Genomic DNA, 16,253 nt, shown 5'->3' with positions numbered 1-16,253 from the left:
CCTAAGGAAGGTAAATGGCTGATGCAGGAATTTGTTCCAAGTTTCCCTCTCTTTCTACCACTATTCATTACTTTTAAAATTAAAAATATTTACTTTAAAATTATTTTTTGCTCTGGTCCGAGAGGGGTAAAACATATATTGCTTCTACAGGCACAAGGAATGCTTAGGCTAACACTTTTTAGTTCTTTTTACTTCGGTGGTATAGATGAGGCAGAAAAAATTACAGCAGTGAATATGGAACAAGAGCATGTGAGAGTCAGAAGCCAGGGTTCTGGTGCCGTGGCATTGTCACCAAATGTCTGACACTAGGCTAGTCACCCAACTCCCTTCACACAAGAACGTGCATCTGTCAGATGAGTGAGTTGGATTAGATTATTACTGAGGTTCCTTCCAGCTGTTAGAAAACAAAACACCCATGAAACCCTGTACTTCTTAGTGCTTTGCTTCAGTCATCAGCTGGTGAGGGCCAGGATGTAGGTCTTGCTGATCCCAGCCTTAGGCTCTGTGCATTTTCAGTGAATGTGCCCACTGGGGGAACCAGCTGTAAATGTAGGCCAATTTTAATTGGAATGTTGGTCAGTACAACTAGAGTAACCTTCAAACTTCCAGAAGCAGATCTCCCACAGATTCTGACCCAATAACTGATGATGAAGACAGTGCCAAAAGAGGAGCCAGGGAAAAGCTCCTCTTCAAAGAAAACCCTGGTTTCATCCCTACCTCCATGTATCCTCTGCTAGATAAGCCATCCCACCAATCACACTTACAATTTTCTTTTTAAAGGCTGTCTACTCCACTAGAGAGTAAGCTTTAAGAGCTCTGTCTGTTCCCCTTTATATCCCGAGCTTGTAGCACAGGACTTGGCATGTAGTTGGCAATCAAGACATGCTTATGGAATGATGGGAAAATCTCACCACCTCCAAGCATCCCAATCCAATTTACCTTCAAAGTTTGGCTCAGATGCCATCTCTACCTCCTCTCACTCCTCCCAAACGGCTTCATATTTTAACTGCATTTCTCCTATGGTGTGTCTCATCTTGTGTATTTTATTACAGTTATTTACGTAGGTATCTTAGCTCCCCAGTAAGGTCAAACTCAGACAGAAGCTATCTTCTGCACACCATTAAAATCTTACAATACACAGTTCATAGTAGGCACTCAATAAATGTTTGTGGAAGGAGCACATCATTTATATATTGTTACATATATGTTTACATATATACACACACAAAGTAATTGGCACAGTTCTTTACATATAGAAGACATTCAATAAATATTATTGAATAAATTAAGTGCTGCTTCTCACAAAGTTGTGGTGAGCCTAATACCCTCAAACTGCAAACACTTGTAAAGTACTCCAAACCTTTTAAGAAAAGATGTGGGGGGCTTCCCTGGTGATACCCAGGTGGTTGGGAATCCACCTGCCAATGCCAGGGGACACAGGTTCGAGCCCTGGTCTTGAAAGATCCCACATGCCGCGGAGCAACTAAGCCTGTGCACCACAACTACTGAGCCTGCGCCCTAGAGCCCACGAGCCACAACTACTGAAGCCCGCGTGCCTAGAGCCCATGCTCTGCAACAAGAGAAGCCACTGCAATGAGAAGCTGCACACCGCAATGAGGAGTAGCCCCCGCTCACTGCAACTAGAGAAAGCTTGCGCATAGCAAGAAAGACCCAACGCAGCCAAAAATAAAATAAATTAAAAAAAAATATGTGGTAAACTAGATTAAAAGTCATACAAATGGCCATAGCCTTGGATAATAATCTTACTTCTGGGATTTTGTCCTAAGGAAATAAACAAAACCAAAGAAAAAACAAACAACTAAACTAAACCAACCAAAACAATAAGAAAGTCTACAAAAAATTTAGTATAGCATTTTTTAGTGAAAAATTAGAAGATATTTTATGGCACATTGATACAACATAATACTATTCTAATGATTGTTCTGATGACTCATGAAAGATGTTTGTGATTAATATCAAATAAAACACAAAATTCACATGTGCTATGTTATCCACTATAGAAAAACAGGAATACTTAAGGGAATAGCAAATATGCAAAAAAAAAAAAAGAAAGAAAAATAGTTATTTTGGGGTGGTATTTTTATGGGCGATTTTTTCCCCCTAAAGTTTCCTTTAAATTTATTATTTTTATAATAAAAATTCTGGTAGAATCAACATAAAAGTTTCCTTAATGTAGCTGTATTTCCTATAGACAGTTATTTAGTGAGGACCAAAGCATAAATTACAATGTCTGTTAATAGCTATCGGTCCAGTATTTGACACTAGGACTCAAGTGATACCTGAGTAGGGATGCTCTTCTGTGTCATGAGGTACAAAGCACAGGCATGGTGTGCAGGTGCAGGAACAGATTTGGATGAGAAACAAGCAGTTAGACCCAGCAAATGAATCTCGGGAACCACACAACTGATGATAAAATTGCTCACTCAAGGAAACTATTAATACCAGCTTCCGAGAGGGTTAAATGAGGAGGTTGCAACCCAAAAGGGATATGAAGAGAAGGGAGAAGAATGAAGGATGGCTGTCTTCTTGGTTCTCCACCACCTCCTATTTCCTTACTGTCTACTATATCAGACAAGGCTGTAAACCCTGCCAGCCAAATGCTGCTGGCTGCCTGTTTTTTGTAAATAAAGTTTTACTGGAAGCCAGCCAAACCCATTCATTTATGTTTATTATGTTTTCACGCTACAATGAATTGAATAGCTGTGACAGAGACTGTACGACCAACAAGGCAGAAAACTATTTACCATGTGGCTCTTCACAGAAAAAGAATTTGTCCCATAGCCCCATATATATAAGGAGGTTTATACACAGATGCCCAATTTAGATATCAGGCCATCTTTTTCTATTACTTTTTCTTCAAACATGCCAGCTTGAAAGATAAATTATACAATCACCTTATTATCCAAACAGAATTTTGAGGGTGAAAGTGGGGTGGTAACTAGATGATATTCCAGGACAACAGAAGTTAACTAGGACTGTCCTGGACACCAGATATATAGGCCCCCTCCTAGGGCACACAAGTGGGTTTCAAAGGGCACTCAGTGCCTGTCCAGGGACTGCTTTTTTTTTTTTTAATGAAGTATAGTTGATTTACAATGTTGTGTTAATTTCTGTTGCACATCAAAATGATTCAATTATACATATATATATACACATTCTTTTTCAAAAATATTCTTTTGCATTATGGTTCATCATAGGATTTTTTTTTTTTCTTTTTACGGTACGCAGGCCTCTCACTGTTGTGGCCTCTCCCATTGCGGAGCACAGGCTCCGGACGCGCAGGCTCAGCGGCCATGGCTCACGGGCCCAGCCACTCCGCGGCATGTGGGATCTTCCCGGACCGGGGCACGAACCCGTGTCCCCTGCATCGGCAGGCGGACTCTCAACCACTGCGCCACCAGGGACGCCCCATCATAGGATACTGAATATAGTTTCTCATGTTATATAGTAGGACCTTGTTTATCCATTCTGTATATAATAGCTTACATCTGCTAATCCCAACCCCCCACTCCATCCCTCCCCCAACCCCCTTCCCCCTTGGCAACCACAAGTCTGTTCTCTATATCCATGAGTCTGTTTCTGTTTCATAGATAGGTTCATTTGTGTCATATTTTAGATTCCACATATAAGTGATATCATATGGTATTCATCTTTCTCTTTCTGACTTACTTCACTTAGTATGATAATCTCTAGTTGCATCCATGTTGCTGCAAATGGCATTATTTCATTCTTTTTATGGCTGAGTAGTATTCCTTTGTAAATATAAGACGTACTACATCTTCTTTATCCATTCATCTGACGATGGACATTTAGGTTGTCTCCGTGTCCTGGCTATTGTGAACAGTGCTGCTGTGAACCTAGGGGGTCATGTATCTTTTTGAATTATAGTTTTGTCTGGAAATATGCCCAGGAGTGGGATTGCTGGATCATATGGTAATTCTGTTTTTAGTTTTCTGAGGAACCTTCATACTGTTTTCCATAGTGCAGCCACTTACATTCCCATGAACAGGGTCCGAGGGTTCTGTTCAGGGACTGCTTTTATGTGCACATGGAAAGCTCAGGCGGCTCCTCTTATTGGTTCTTCCTATTTCAATTGCCCTCAGATGCCTTTCTACTTCCTTCCCTCTGTCCCAGCTCTGTCCTAGGGCCAGTTCTGATTGTTGAAGAGGGCAGCTCTTTGGGCACCACTCAGGGTACATACAGCATCTCTACTTTCATTAGAGCAAAAGGGGCAAAGTTCCTTCCAGTTCAAAGTTCCTCATCCTATTTAAATAAACCTTAATTATTTCAAATCATTACAAATAAGAATTTTGTACCTGTAAATTTCACTTGGTTTAATATCTAGGCAACTCCTAAAAATTCTACTCTTCTTAAGAATTTTCGGTTTCTCTTCTCAAATAATTCATTTAAAAATGACCATCAATCATAGCATTTATCACAAAGAGACCCCAAGACAAATATGGTATATTACCTATTGATTTGAGCTTTTAAGACTCACCAATACTGTTTGGAGAATTAGTGAAGAATGAAGTTTCTAATTTTATCCTTCCAGAATGATAAACAAAAGAAAACAACACATACCCCCCACACACCTATTTTCCCCCTAGTAAAAATTTCGATGCTGTGGGCAAAAAGTAAAACAAAAGATGTTTAGTGGACCCTTAATGAAATCTAGGACTTTACACTTTGTGAGACTATTCTCTGTGTGAACAATAAATAGCTCAAAGCTTTGAAACCTCACTGGATGGCTTTCCAAATATTGCCATCTGGTGGAATTTCAGTTAATTGTTCATTTGTTCTAGTGAGCTCGTGGAATATTAGATGGAGCACCAGTGGGAAACAACAGAAGGTCAAATGATTGTGTCTCAAACACAAATCCCAAACTGAAAACATGAGGCTTTCATCTCCTTTAAGACGCCCACCTCTACTGTAAAGTCAACAGAGCAGTTGCCTGGATTTTTAACAAATAATCCCTTCTTCATAATTAGAAATGTCATGAGGTCATTTGACTATATCTTAAAATTCTCTCACTTCACTTCTCACCAGTAAGATCTCCAAAGTTAAACTTTAACTGGCTTGAGCATTTTTAGAGGAATTGTGGATAACAGTTAATTAGCCCTTAGTACACATGGGAAATGGAATGTAGTTTGAAAAACAATATTTTAATGAAGCACGTTTACTCGAATACTCGCTTTAACTGTATAATGGAATTTTGAAAATAAATTTGTTACAAAGGCATTAATAATACACACTCCAATTTAATCTGTAAACAGGGAGTCATGCAACATAATTTATGTTGAAATCTTACCTTGAGCATCCAGGCTCTCTCCCTGGCTGTCGAGATGAAATGTTCCTCTGAGAAACAGGATACTGGGATCGTAAAAATGAAAAGAAAAAAAAGAAAAAAAGCATTTACTGTGCTGAAAACATCAGAGCAAAGGGTTATTTAGTTCATTGGGTGTGGCCAGCAATGGAAGAGAAAATTAAAAAGCACACATCCAAATTCAGTTGACTTTATCATATGAGAGAGTAACTCAGCCAAGCAATAGCCTTGTCAGCTACATTATTATATCGGTTCTTGTGTTGATTAATCATAGTTTGAGAGTATTTAGATAATGTCAGTCCTATGAAGAGAATTTTTTTTACCCTCCCCTCCATAGCCTCATGTGATGAGAATCATGTGTTAGCAGATAACCCAAGGAACCAATGCCCCCAGTGAGGTATCAAATGCCAACGTCAATTAAAGTATTGACTTCCACAAACTTGGGTTACTCTGCAGACTTTATATCTAGTATCAAAACCGGCTTATTCTTCTAGTTAAAAGATGTGTTTAGGGACTTCCCTGGTGGCACAGTGGCTAAGACTCCGTGCTCCCAAGGCGGGGGGCCCAGGTTTGATGCCTGGTCAGGGAACTTGATCCCATATGCATGCTGCAACTAAGGAGCCCACGTACCGCAACTAAGGAGCCTGCATGCCGCAACTAAGACCCGGCGCAACCAAATAAGTAAATAAATATTTTTAAAATGATGTGCTTAATTTTAACAGGACAAGCATTGCCAGGATCAAACTTCAAAATATATACACCATCAAGGAATTATTTACTTTCTTTATATGAATTTTCTATTTATCTTCAAAATATGCTCTGACTAAATGATAAGACAATAAATTGATGAAGGACAGACCCAATTCAAGAGGTTGAGACATGTGTGTGAGCTGTGGGTTTTGAGGGGCCCAGGTTGGGGGTGGGGTGGATGGTAACTGGGGAGGCTGCTTGTGGCTCAAGCAGTTGCTCCTAAAAAGGACCCAAGATGCAGATGTGTGTGAGCCTTAGTGGTCTTCCCACCACACCCAAGAAACAGACTAGAAATGACCCCTCTCCACCTGCCACCTAAGCCCTCACCCTGCACATTGCTCTTCTGTGTTTTCTGTATATGGCCATTTCAGAAATGCCTTTGGTGCTTGTTGAGTTTAACATCAATTGTATAAAAATAAAGTATTTGTGGCAGATCCAATACAATGTGATTAATCCCAGACATAGTTCTGGAGATGCCACTTGGAGAAAGATTTTAAGAAAGGGAAGAGGGAGGCATTATATATATATATATATTTTTTTTTTTAAATAAGGGAAAGAGGAGATGGTAAAAGGAAATAAATGCAAATAACAAAATGTAAGTGCTGAGAGAATAAACAAAGGTGATAGCTGAATTTTCAATGTTATACCATTCAATAAGGGAGTTCAAAAGTAATTCATAGAATTTGGCTTGTATAAAAATCAGAAAATTTAACGTGGATGGTTTCAAGAAGTGACCTCAGATACAGATAAGCTGACAATTTTTTCCCTTCAGATAGAACAGGTAGAATTTCTTCACATATTTTACAGAATTTAATTTTATGAGTGTTTCACATTTTTCCCATAATTTAATGAGTTGATAATACTAAAAAAATCTGTTCCCATCCATGTCAGTTTCTTCTCCTAAGTCCATCTTTGAGATATTTTAACTGAATCAGAATAAAGTTTTCATTTGTCTTCTTTATTTAACTAGTACCAGTAGCTACATTACTAGGCGAAGTGTTGGCTACCAAGCTAGGAAGCAAGAGTATAAGGTTCCTAGTTTATCTGTAAACCAGATAATTAGCTCTTAGAAAATTCAGGATCAGCTGTATACAACTGGTCTTTTCTGTTCTGACAACAAGAGCCCATTGCTAACATTCTCAACAGCTGCGATGGATCAGTTTGGAGAAGAATGAGACCATTTACTGAATACCCCTGCACAAGTCATTTGACATATTTTATCTAATTTAATACTCAAAACCATCTTATTACAAATGAAAAAACCGAGGCTCAGGGCAGTGGAGCAGTTTCCCAATATCATGCAGCTCTAGTTCAAGTTCTAATTGAGTCTGACAGACTCTGCTTTGTCCACACAACACCACGTTAAAAGCCAGGCCTCTGACATTAATTTGAAACACCTGGAGAGGTCTTGGTCTATTCCTGGGATGTGGTAGGTGCTCAATAATGCACGGCCTTGTGAGGGTGAAGGTCTAGGGTCCCCCACTGGTGGGGATGTCAGGGAAGGCAAACAGTTTTTTCTGTGCTGCCTGGCATAAGCAGAGCAATTATTGTCTCTAAGTTTCACACTTTTTAAAAAGATGAACTCAAAATAGGTCACTATGTAAATGTGAAATGCAGAACTATTAAACTTTTAGAAAAAATTAAAACAGGAGAAAAGCTTTGGGATCTAGGGCCTGACAAAGAGTTTTAAGTTTTTAAGTTTTTGACAACAAAAAACGCAATCCATACAAGGGAAAAATTGATAAATTGGACTTCATCAAAATTAAGAACTGTTGTCCATCAGGTGTAAATATAAGGTATAATTAGGAGAAAATATTTTCAGACCACATATCTGACAAAGGACAAGTATCTAGAATAAGTTAAGAACCTTCAAAACTCAGCTAAAAACCAAACAATTAGGAAATAGGCAAAAGACACTGACAGGCATTTCACTGAGGAGGATATACAGATAGCAGATGAAATGATATTCAATGTCATTAGCCATTAGGTAAGTGAAAAAAAATAAAACCATAATGAGATATCACTAGACATTTATCAGAAGGACCAAAATAAGGACTAGTAACAATCTGAAATTCTGATGAGGATGAGAAGAAACTAGACCATTCATATATTGCTTGTGAGAATATAAAATGGTTCAGCTACCCTAGAAAACATTTGATTGTTGTAAAAAACCAAACCAAACAAAACAAAAAATGAAACATGCAACTACCATACAACCCACCAATGATACTCTTGGCATTTTTCCAGAAAAGTTAAACTTTTTCTTTATTAGCAGATTTATTCGTAATAGCCAAAATTGAGACAACACTGATGTCCTTTCACAGGTTAATGGTTAAACAAACCAGTATATCCATAAAATGGAATGCTACTAATCAATAAAAAAAAAAGAACTACTGATACCTGCAAAATCCTGGATCAATCTCCAGAGAATTATGCTGAGTGAAAAAAGCCAGTGCATAGGTTAGATACTGTATGATTCCATTTAGCTAACATTCTTGAAATTAGAAAACTACAGAAAGGGAGCAGAGACTAGTGGTTGCCAGGGGTTGAGGAGGGAGTGAGGGCTGGAGGGAAGAGGGTGTGATTATAAAAGGGCAACACTAGGTACCTTTGTGGTGACAGAAACATTCTGTACCTTGAACATGTATCAATGTCAATTACCTGGTTGTGACCCTGTACATAGAGCTTCCAGATGTTACCATCAAGGGGGAAACTGAGCAGAGGGTACAGAGGTCTCTCTGTATTGTTTCTTACGGCTACATGTTAACGTACAATTGTCTCAAATTAAAAAGTTTAACTTAAAAAAAAAATCAGGAGATTGGGCAGCAACTAGAATTGAGCAAGATACCTCCTTTCTTTTTCTTTTTTCTTTTTTTTTTAACCTTTTCAGAGAAGAACAAAAGCCCCAAGGCAGTGGGCCAGTTGGGTCAGGAATTTGTTCCATGTTGCGCAGATCTGAGAAAAATAATCTCTCACCCACAACTTTAGCATTAAGAACTCATGCCAAGCATTCGCTGTCCAGTCTTGCCTGTCTTGGAATTTTCTCTGCTGTTATGCCCTCTTGCTCCTACATTTACCTTCCCAACCTTAAAATTCAAATACTGACACAAATATACACACCCAAAACCAGAAATGACTTCTAAATGGCAGTGTGATACTCTTTGCATTTTGGAAACCATCTCTTATACTTTCGAGTTCATGCTTTCCATAAATTTCCAAAATTCCCACATCTTATTGGCACAGGAATAGAATTTCATCCTTTGTGGTTCGTTGATGACAAGGCAGGTGTTCTCTATTCTAACTTGGGCCACACACTAAATAAGGCTCTAACTGTAATCACCCCATGAAGAGGAGCTGGCGGACTTTCCCTTCACCTTAGGAGAGATCCCATTGACTTTTCCCATCTTGAGCACTAGGCAGCCCTCAGAAATGAACAGCCATAAGCCAGCTGCCTTCCCCTGGCCTGTCCGTTGGATTTGTTTTCCTTGAAAAGACCAAATAGCTTTGTTAGGATAAGAGTCATGACATGGTTGGACTCTTTTAACAAAGCACATTTTGTTTTCCCTCAACCTCTGGAAATTTCAAATCCTCTTTCTTTGAACAAACTCAGAATTCTGGCATCCCATGTGTGGGGCACAGCAGAACCTCTGTCCTAGCTCCAAAATCGCCCCCAAAGGCTGCTTCTTTGTCTGGCCATAAAACCGCAGGCACATAACGGATACATCAGAATGAAAACAGAGTTGTAAAAATATTGCCAATCATGCCATACCATTGAAAGCAAGAGTTCTTTTTTCAATGCTACGTATCTAGCCAATGAGGCGTCTGCTCAATGCAAGGTTAAAGCATTCTCCTTGCAAAGAGCCAGGAATTACAGCCTCCTGCCAGCTGCTCCTAGCTTTTCGGAGAAGAGAACGCTGCTGGGATCTGAACCTAGGTTCTCCTCCCAGGAGTTGACTCAGCTATCTTTGGATCTTCAGAATGAGCTGTATCTTGAAGTCCAAACTCCCCGTAGCAGCTTGGAGATACTGAAGCACTCCAGTTGTAGATCACAGTCTTTAGTGTGGGAGGCCCACAGCTTTCTAGGAATAAAGCAGCTTGTAAGCAGCTTGTGAGCAGAAGGTCACAGAGGATGACTCCTTAGACAGATCCTACTTGCTGTCAGCCTTCCAGAGTGCCCTCCACCAACCACTGCCTCAATTAGGGGTCTCCAGTTGGGCTCAGGGCCTTCCCAGAGGCACCGGAGGGAGGCCAAGAGCCTGCCCAGTTCAACTCCCTCAGGGGACCAGAGGCATGACTGCCGGGAAGCAAACAGCTGAGCACACACCAGGGAAAGCAGACCCAAATGAGGTTATCTGGCAAGAAAATGTCAAACTGCACCGAATCTTGGGTATTGGACACGGTACAATGCATTCCTTGACTTAAGAAAGGCAGACTTCAAATGACCCATATTGTATATAAAAGGGCTTTTGAAAAATTGTAGCTGTCTGATAAAGGGATTTTGGTGGGATATATTAAGAATGGTAATGATGTTATAAACTTCTTATGGTTGTGTGATTTGGGCTTCTATAAAAATAAAAGAGAATCCCAAGAGATGATTTTATAATTAAATAAAAATTCAGTTCTTTTCATACAATCTGGGCCTAACCCTCTCTTCTAGAATACTCCTTGATCCATCTGCTACTACCTATAGAAGTAGACAGATTGACCTTTCTATTCTAGAATAGTCTTAATGTTAATGTATAAAAGAAATTTTTAAAAATGACATGAGACAAACTACATATGAGAAATACCACATTCACTGTACTTCTGTGAAATATTTTTGATAACTATTTTTCACTTATCCTTTTATCCACTTTAAATCAGATATCCTTGAAAATAGAGTAGCTGGAATAGAAGAACAGCTCCTTTGCTCATAAGTATGATTGATAATGAAATGTAGCAGAATGTTCATGAAGCAGGAAAGCAGCACAGAGAATGGTATCAGATTCACTTAGAGTCCAGGGTTCGAGTTTACTGCTCAGATCATACTGAAAACTGGAACCCTGCTTTACACGTGTCCTCTCTGTAGTTTGTTATTCCTTTGACCACCCAAAGAAGGAACGCAGTAATATGTTAAAAGTGTAAAAGGGTAATATGAAATCTAAATAAGACTTCAGCAATGGCAAGAGCATTGCTAAGATCTCCCTCAAAAGATGGATAATCATTGTCTAACTTGTGCGGAAATCTTTTCAAATTCTAACATTTTCAGCAGGGTCTGTTAGAAGTCTTGGTAAGTGGACAGAACTTGTTAAAATGTGCAGGAATTTTTGCATAGCCTTTGCCCATGAGTTTTCTGTTTGAGCCATGTGGTCCCTAGAATGCTGATCTGGCAACAACTAACACTGCTCGTGGGATCCCAGCTGTGAGGTTTGGTTTACAGAGGAGTCCACTTACGAACAGTTTGGGGGCTGTCTTAGTAACTAGATTCCTTGATGGAGAAATTCATGCTGAATTCCACTCACCTGGGAAATAACCTAGTGAAGTTCTAGAGCAGAAGCTAATTTTCTTCATAATTGTTTTTTCCCTAACCAATCTAGCAGGATACAAAATTAATGCACAGAAATCTCTTGCATTCCTATACACCAATGATGAAAAATCTGAAAGAGAAATTAAGGAAACACTTCCATTTACCACTGCAGCAAAAAGAATAAAATACCTAGGAATAAACCTACCTAAGGAGACAAAAGACCTGTATGCAGAAAACTATAAGACTCTGATGAAAGAAATTAAAGGCGATACAAACAGACGGAGAGATATACCATGTTCTTGGATGGGAAGAATCAACACTGTGAAAATGACCATATTGCCCAAAGAAATCTACAGATTCAATGCAATCCCTATCAAACTACCACTGGCATTTTTCACAAAATTAGAACAAAAAATTTCACAATTTGTATGGAAACACAAAAGACCCCGAATAGTGAAAACAATCTTGAGAAAGAAAAATGGAGCTGAAGGAATCAGGCTCCCTGACTTCAGACTATACTACAAAGTTACAGTAATCAAGACAGTGTGGTACTGGCACAAAAACAGAAATATAGATCAATGGAACAGGATACAAAGCCCAGAGATAAATCCACGCACATATGGTCACCTTATCTTTGATAAAGGAGGCAAAAATATACAATGGAGAAAAGACAGTCTCTTCAATAAGTGGTGCTGGGAAAACTGGACAGCTACATGTAAAAGAATGAAATTAGAATACTCTCTAACACTGTATACAAAAAGAAACTCAAAATGGGTTAAAGACGTAAATGTAAGGCCAGACACTATAAAACTCTTAGAGGAAAACATAGGCAGAACACTCTATGACATAAATCACAGCAAGATCCTTTTTGACTCAGCTCCTAGGGAAATGGAAATAAAAACAAAAATAAACAAATGGGACCTAATGAAACTTAAAAGCTTTTGCACAGTAAAGGAAACTATAAACAAGATGAAAAGACAACCCTCAGAATGGGAGAAAATATTTACAAATGAAGCAACTGACAAAGGATTAATCTCCAAAATATATAAACAGCTCAAGCAGCTCAATATTAAAAAAAACAAACAACCTAATCCAAAAATGGGCAGAAGACCTAAATTGACATTTCTCCAAAGAAGATATACAGATTGCCAACAAACAGATGAAAAGATGCTCAATATCACTAATCATTAGAGAAATGCAAATCAAAAGTACAATGAGGTATCAACTCACACTGGTCAGGATGGCCATCATGAAAAAATCTACAAACAATAAATGCTGGAGAGGGTGTGGAGAAAAAAGGAACCCTCTTGCACTGTTGGTGAGAATGTAAACTGATACAGCCACTATGGAGAACAGTACAGAGGTTCCTTAAAAAACTAAAAATAGAACTACCATATGACCCAGCAATCCCACTACTGGGCGTATACCCTGAGAAAACCATAATTCAAAAAGAGTCATGCACCACAATGTTCATTGCAGCTCTATTTACAATAGCCAGGACATGGAAGCAACCTAAGTGTCCATCGACAGGTGAATGGATAAAGAAGACGTGGCACATATATTAAATGGAATATTACTCAGCCATAAAAAGAAACGAAATTGGGTTATTTGTAGTGAGGTGGATGGACCTAGAGACTGTCATACAGAGTGAAGTAAGTGAGAAAGAGAAAAACAAATACCATATGCTAACATATATATATGGAATCTAAAAGAAAAAAAATCGTTACGAAGAACCTAGGGGCAGGACAGGAATAAAGACACAGATGTAGAGAATGGACTTGAGGACACAGGGGGGCGTGGGTGGAGGGTAAGCTGGGACAAAGTGAGAGAGTGGCATGGACATATATACACTACCAAATGTAAAATAGATAGCTAGTGGGAAGCAGCTGCATAGTACAGGGAGATCAGCTTGGTGCTGTGAGACCATCTAGAGGGGTGGGATAGGGAGGGTGGGAGGGAGATGCAAGAGGGAGGGGATATGGAGATATATGTATGCATATAGCTGATTCACTTTGTTTTACAGCAGAAACTAACACAACATTATTAAGCAATTATACTCCAATAAAGATGTTAAAAAAATAAAGGGGAATAATAATAAAAAATATATATATAGTCAGTTCCAGGAAAATACAATATGGTTCCAGGACCATCCATGGATACCAAAATCCACAGATGCTCAAGTCCCTTATACAAAATGGTGCAGTTGGCCTTCCCTATCTGCAGGTTCTGCATCCATGGATTCAGTCAACCGTGTATTGAATTTGATCCAGAGGGCTGACTATTCCGTAAAGCCTTTTCTTTTCTTTTCTTTTCATAGTTATATATGTCTATAGCTCTTAATTTTGCAAGATTCTTTCACATATACCAGGGGTCTCCAACCCCCGGGCCGCAGACTGCTACCGGTGTGCGGCCTGCTAGGAACTGGGCGGTACAGCAGGAGGTGAGCGGCGGGTGAGCAAGTGAAGCTTCATCTGCCGCTCCCCATCGCTCACATTACTGCCTGAACCAAGCACCCCCGCCCCGTGGAAAAACTGTCTTCCACGAAACCGGTCCCTAGTGTCAAAAAGGTTGGGGACCACTGACATATACTATCTCACCTAGATCTTGAAATCATAATTCTTCTACTGCTAGAGGTTCACTCTGCTTGCTTTTTGGCTAGCTGCTTTTCTCTCCTTTGTATCTTTCCTTAGGAACTCTCATCTGGTACTAAGTTGCAGAGCCAAACTTCTAATTCCCTCACCACCTGTCCACAGGGAGGTTTTAAAGATTTTTTCTGCGTCATACTACCCCCTACCCTAAAGAAATTAAATACAAAGGAATAGGATTTTGTTAGGGTTGCGTTTTGGAGGGCCACTGTCCATTCTAGTACCCAGTTGTCATCCCGTTGACATTGCATGCTCTGATTCAATTGAGCAAACATCCATTAGGGAGCATCTCCTAAGTGCCAGGGCTGTGCTGAGAGGTAGGGATACTTTGTCAGTTACAAAACTCTTTTTTGCATAAGTGGAGAAAAAAAAAGAGGACCACTGATCCCATTCTTCAGATGAAGAAACTGAGGCTCAGCGAGCTTGTGTGTTGTAGGAGATCACACAGCTAGTAAAGGACAGAGCTGGGATCCAAACCTGGTCTTCTGGTTCCAAATCGCATGCTTTCCTATAAATCCATTCTGACCCATTCTACCTTTTCCTTCTCTTACGTGAGGCTTCCTTTGCATATTGTCTTAAAATTCAATTTCATATATTTGAAGCAACAGGGCACCAAGTATTGACCATCTTTAAGTTTTTTTCTTTCCACATGAAGTTCCTATTCATTCATATGTTCAACATTTATTGAGCACATAACAACAGCTACTACTTACACACAGCAGGTGTGCATCAGGTGCTGTGCTACGTATGTCACATGCATCAGCTCATTTACTCCCAATAACCCTATTAGGGGTGCTATTTTTATTCCTATCTTATAGGTACATGAACTGAGGTTTGTGGCGGGGCTGGGATTCAAACTCAGATTTGTGGATTTCAGAGCTGGAGCTCTTGAGTGCCACCTATACACCTATTTTATCCCAGGCATTATGCAAGGTGCCGAGGCTCTAACACACAGTGCAGCCCCCAAGGCACTTACAGACACAATAATTATATCATGGGGCTGTGAAGGCAATGATATTGACAGGGCGAATGGAACAAAGGGGAAACACGTATGACTGCTGTCCTCTTGGATATTATGTAGAGTTTGAGTTTTTCAAGAGTCACCTGGAAATCCTGTTAAAGTTCAGATTATGTTTTGATAGATCTTGGGTAAGGTCTGAGAGGCTACCTTTCTAAAAACTTCTAGGTGATGCTGATGCTACTGATCTGGGGGCCACACTTTGAGTTGCAAGGCAGGTGGTCTCTCCACTTCTGTGCTCTCTTCACAATCTGCTGGGTGGTAATCTAACCTGTGCTTAGTCAGATGGGCCACTCAGTCTGTTTCAACTGGGATCATCTGAACAATTTACAGCTCAGACCTTGTTATCCAGGACAGATCAAAGCAAAATTAAGGAGGTAAATTCCATCCTTGGGGTACCCCATCATTTTCCACTTGCTTCTCCTCTCTCTTCATGTCCCTAATCTCCCAGTGGTCATGTACACATCCAGAGTTTTAGGTCCTTAGAGAAAGCTCTCTCCTTTCCAAGATGATACATACTTAATTGAATAATGAATCTGTGTAAATGGGTTAGAGTGTGATAATAACAAACATTTGTTATTTCTTCTCTGCTGATCTGAATGGCTGGTTCTGAATCTTGTTACATGAGCATCCTCAATGAAACCACTGTTATTTTTCTCTTGTGTAGACCATTGATTCAGATGAAGGCACCACACATATATCCAGTGTGCTGGAGAGTCAGGATGATGCTCAGATGACCTGCCAAACACTGGCAAAAGGATACAAGGAGCTAAAAACTTAACTTTGCAAATACTAAAGACCTCCACAACACTACAGTGTACTTGGACCATCATTCTGCCTCAAAGTGTCAGGTTCAAAGTGATTATTTTTAAAAAATGTCTTTATTGGAGTATAAGTGCTTTACAATGTTGTGTTACAAAGTGACTTTTGAGATTGCCAGCACTCTCTAACAACACTCCTGAACAAATCAGGGCCTTGCTAGCTGCACTT

At 39.6% G+C, this 16,253-nt stretch overlaps 1 protein-coding gene across 1 annotated transcript in view; it reads right to left on the bottom strand.

Moving 5' to 3' along the window:
• Window positions 1-16,253, bottom strand: part of MAPRE2 (microtubule associated protein RP/EB family member 2) — a gene marked incomplete at its 5' end in the record, with an annotated part of 159,037 nt that overhangs the window by 129,500 nt on the left and 13,284 nt on the right. Inside the window, one exon of the mRNA XM_079717083.1 lies at window positions 5,330-5,391. Within this exon, the coding sequence (XP_079573209.1) occupies window positions 5,330-5,391 (62 nt within the window). The remainder of the gene's footprint in view (window positions 1-5,329; window positions 5,392-16,253) is intronic.

Source organism: Hyperoodon ampullatus (assembly GCF_949752795.1).
Source record: "Hyperoodon ampullatus genome assembly, chromosome: 13".
NCBI classification, from domain to species: Eukaryota; Metazoa; Chordata; class Mammalia; order Artiodactyla; family Ziphiidae; genus Hyperoodon; species Hyperoodon ampullatus.
Note: the sequence above shows the minus strand (reverse complement) of the source record. Positions and strands in the feature narration are given on the sequence as shown.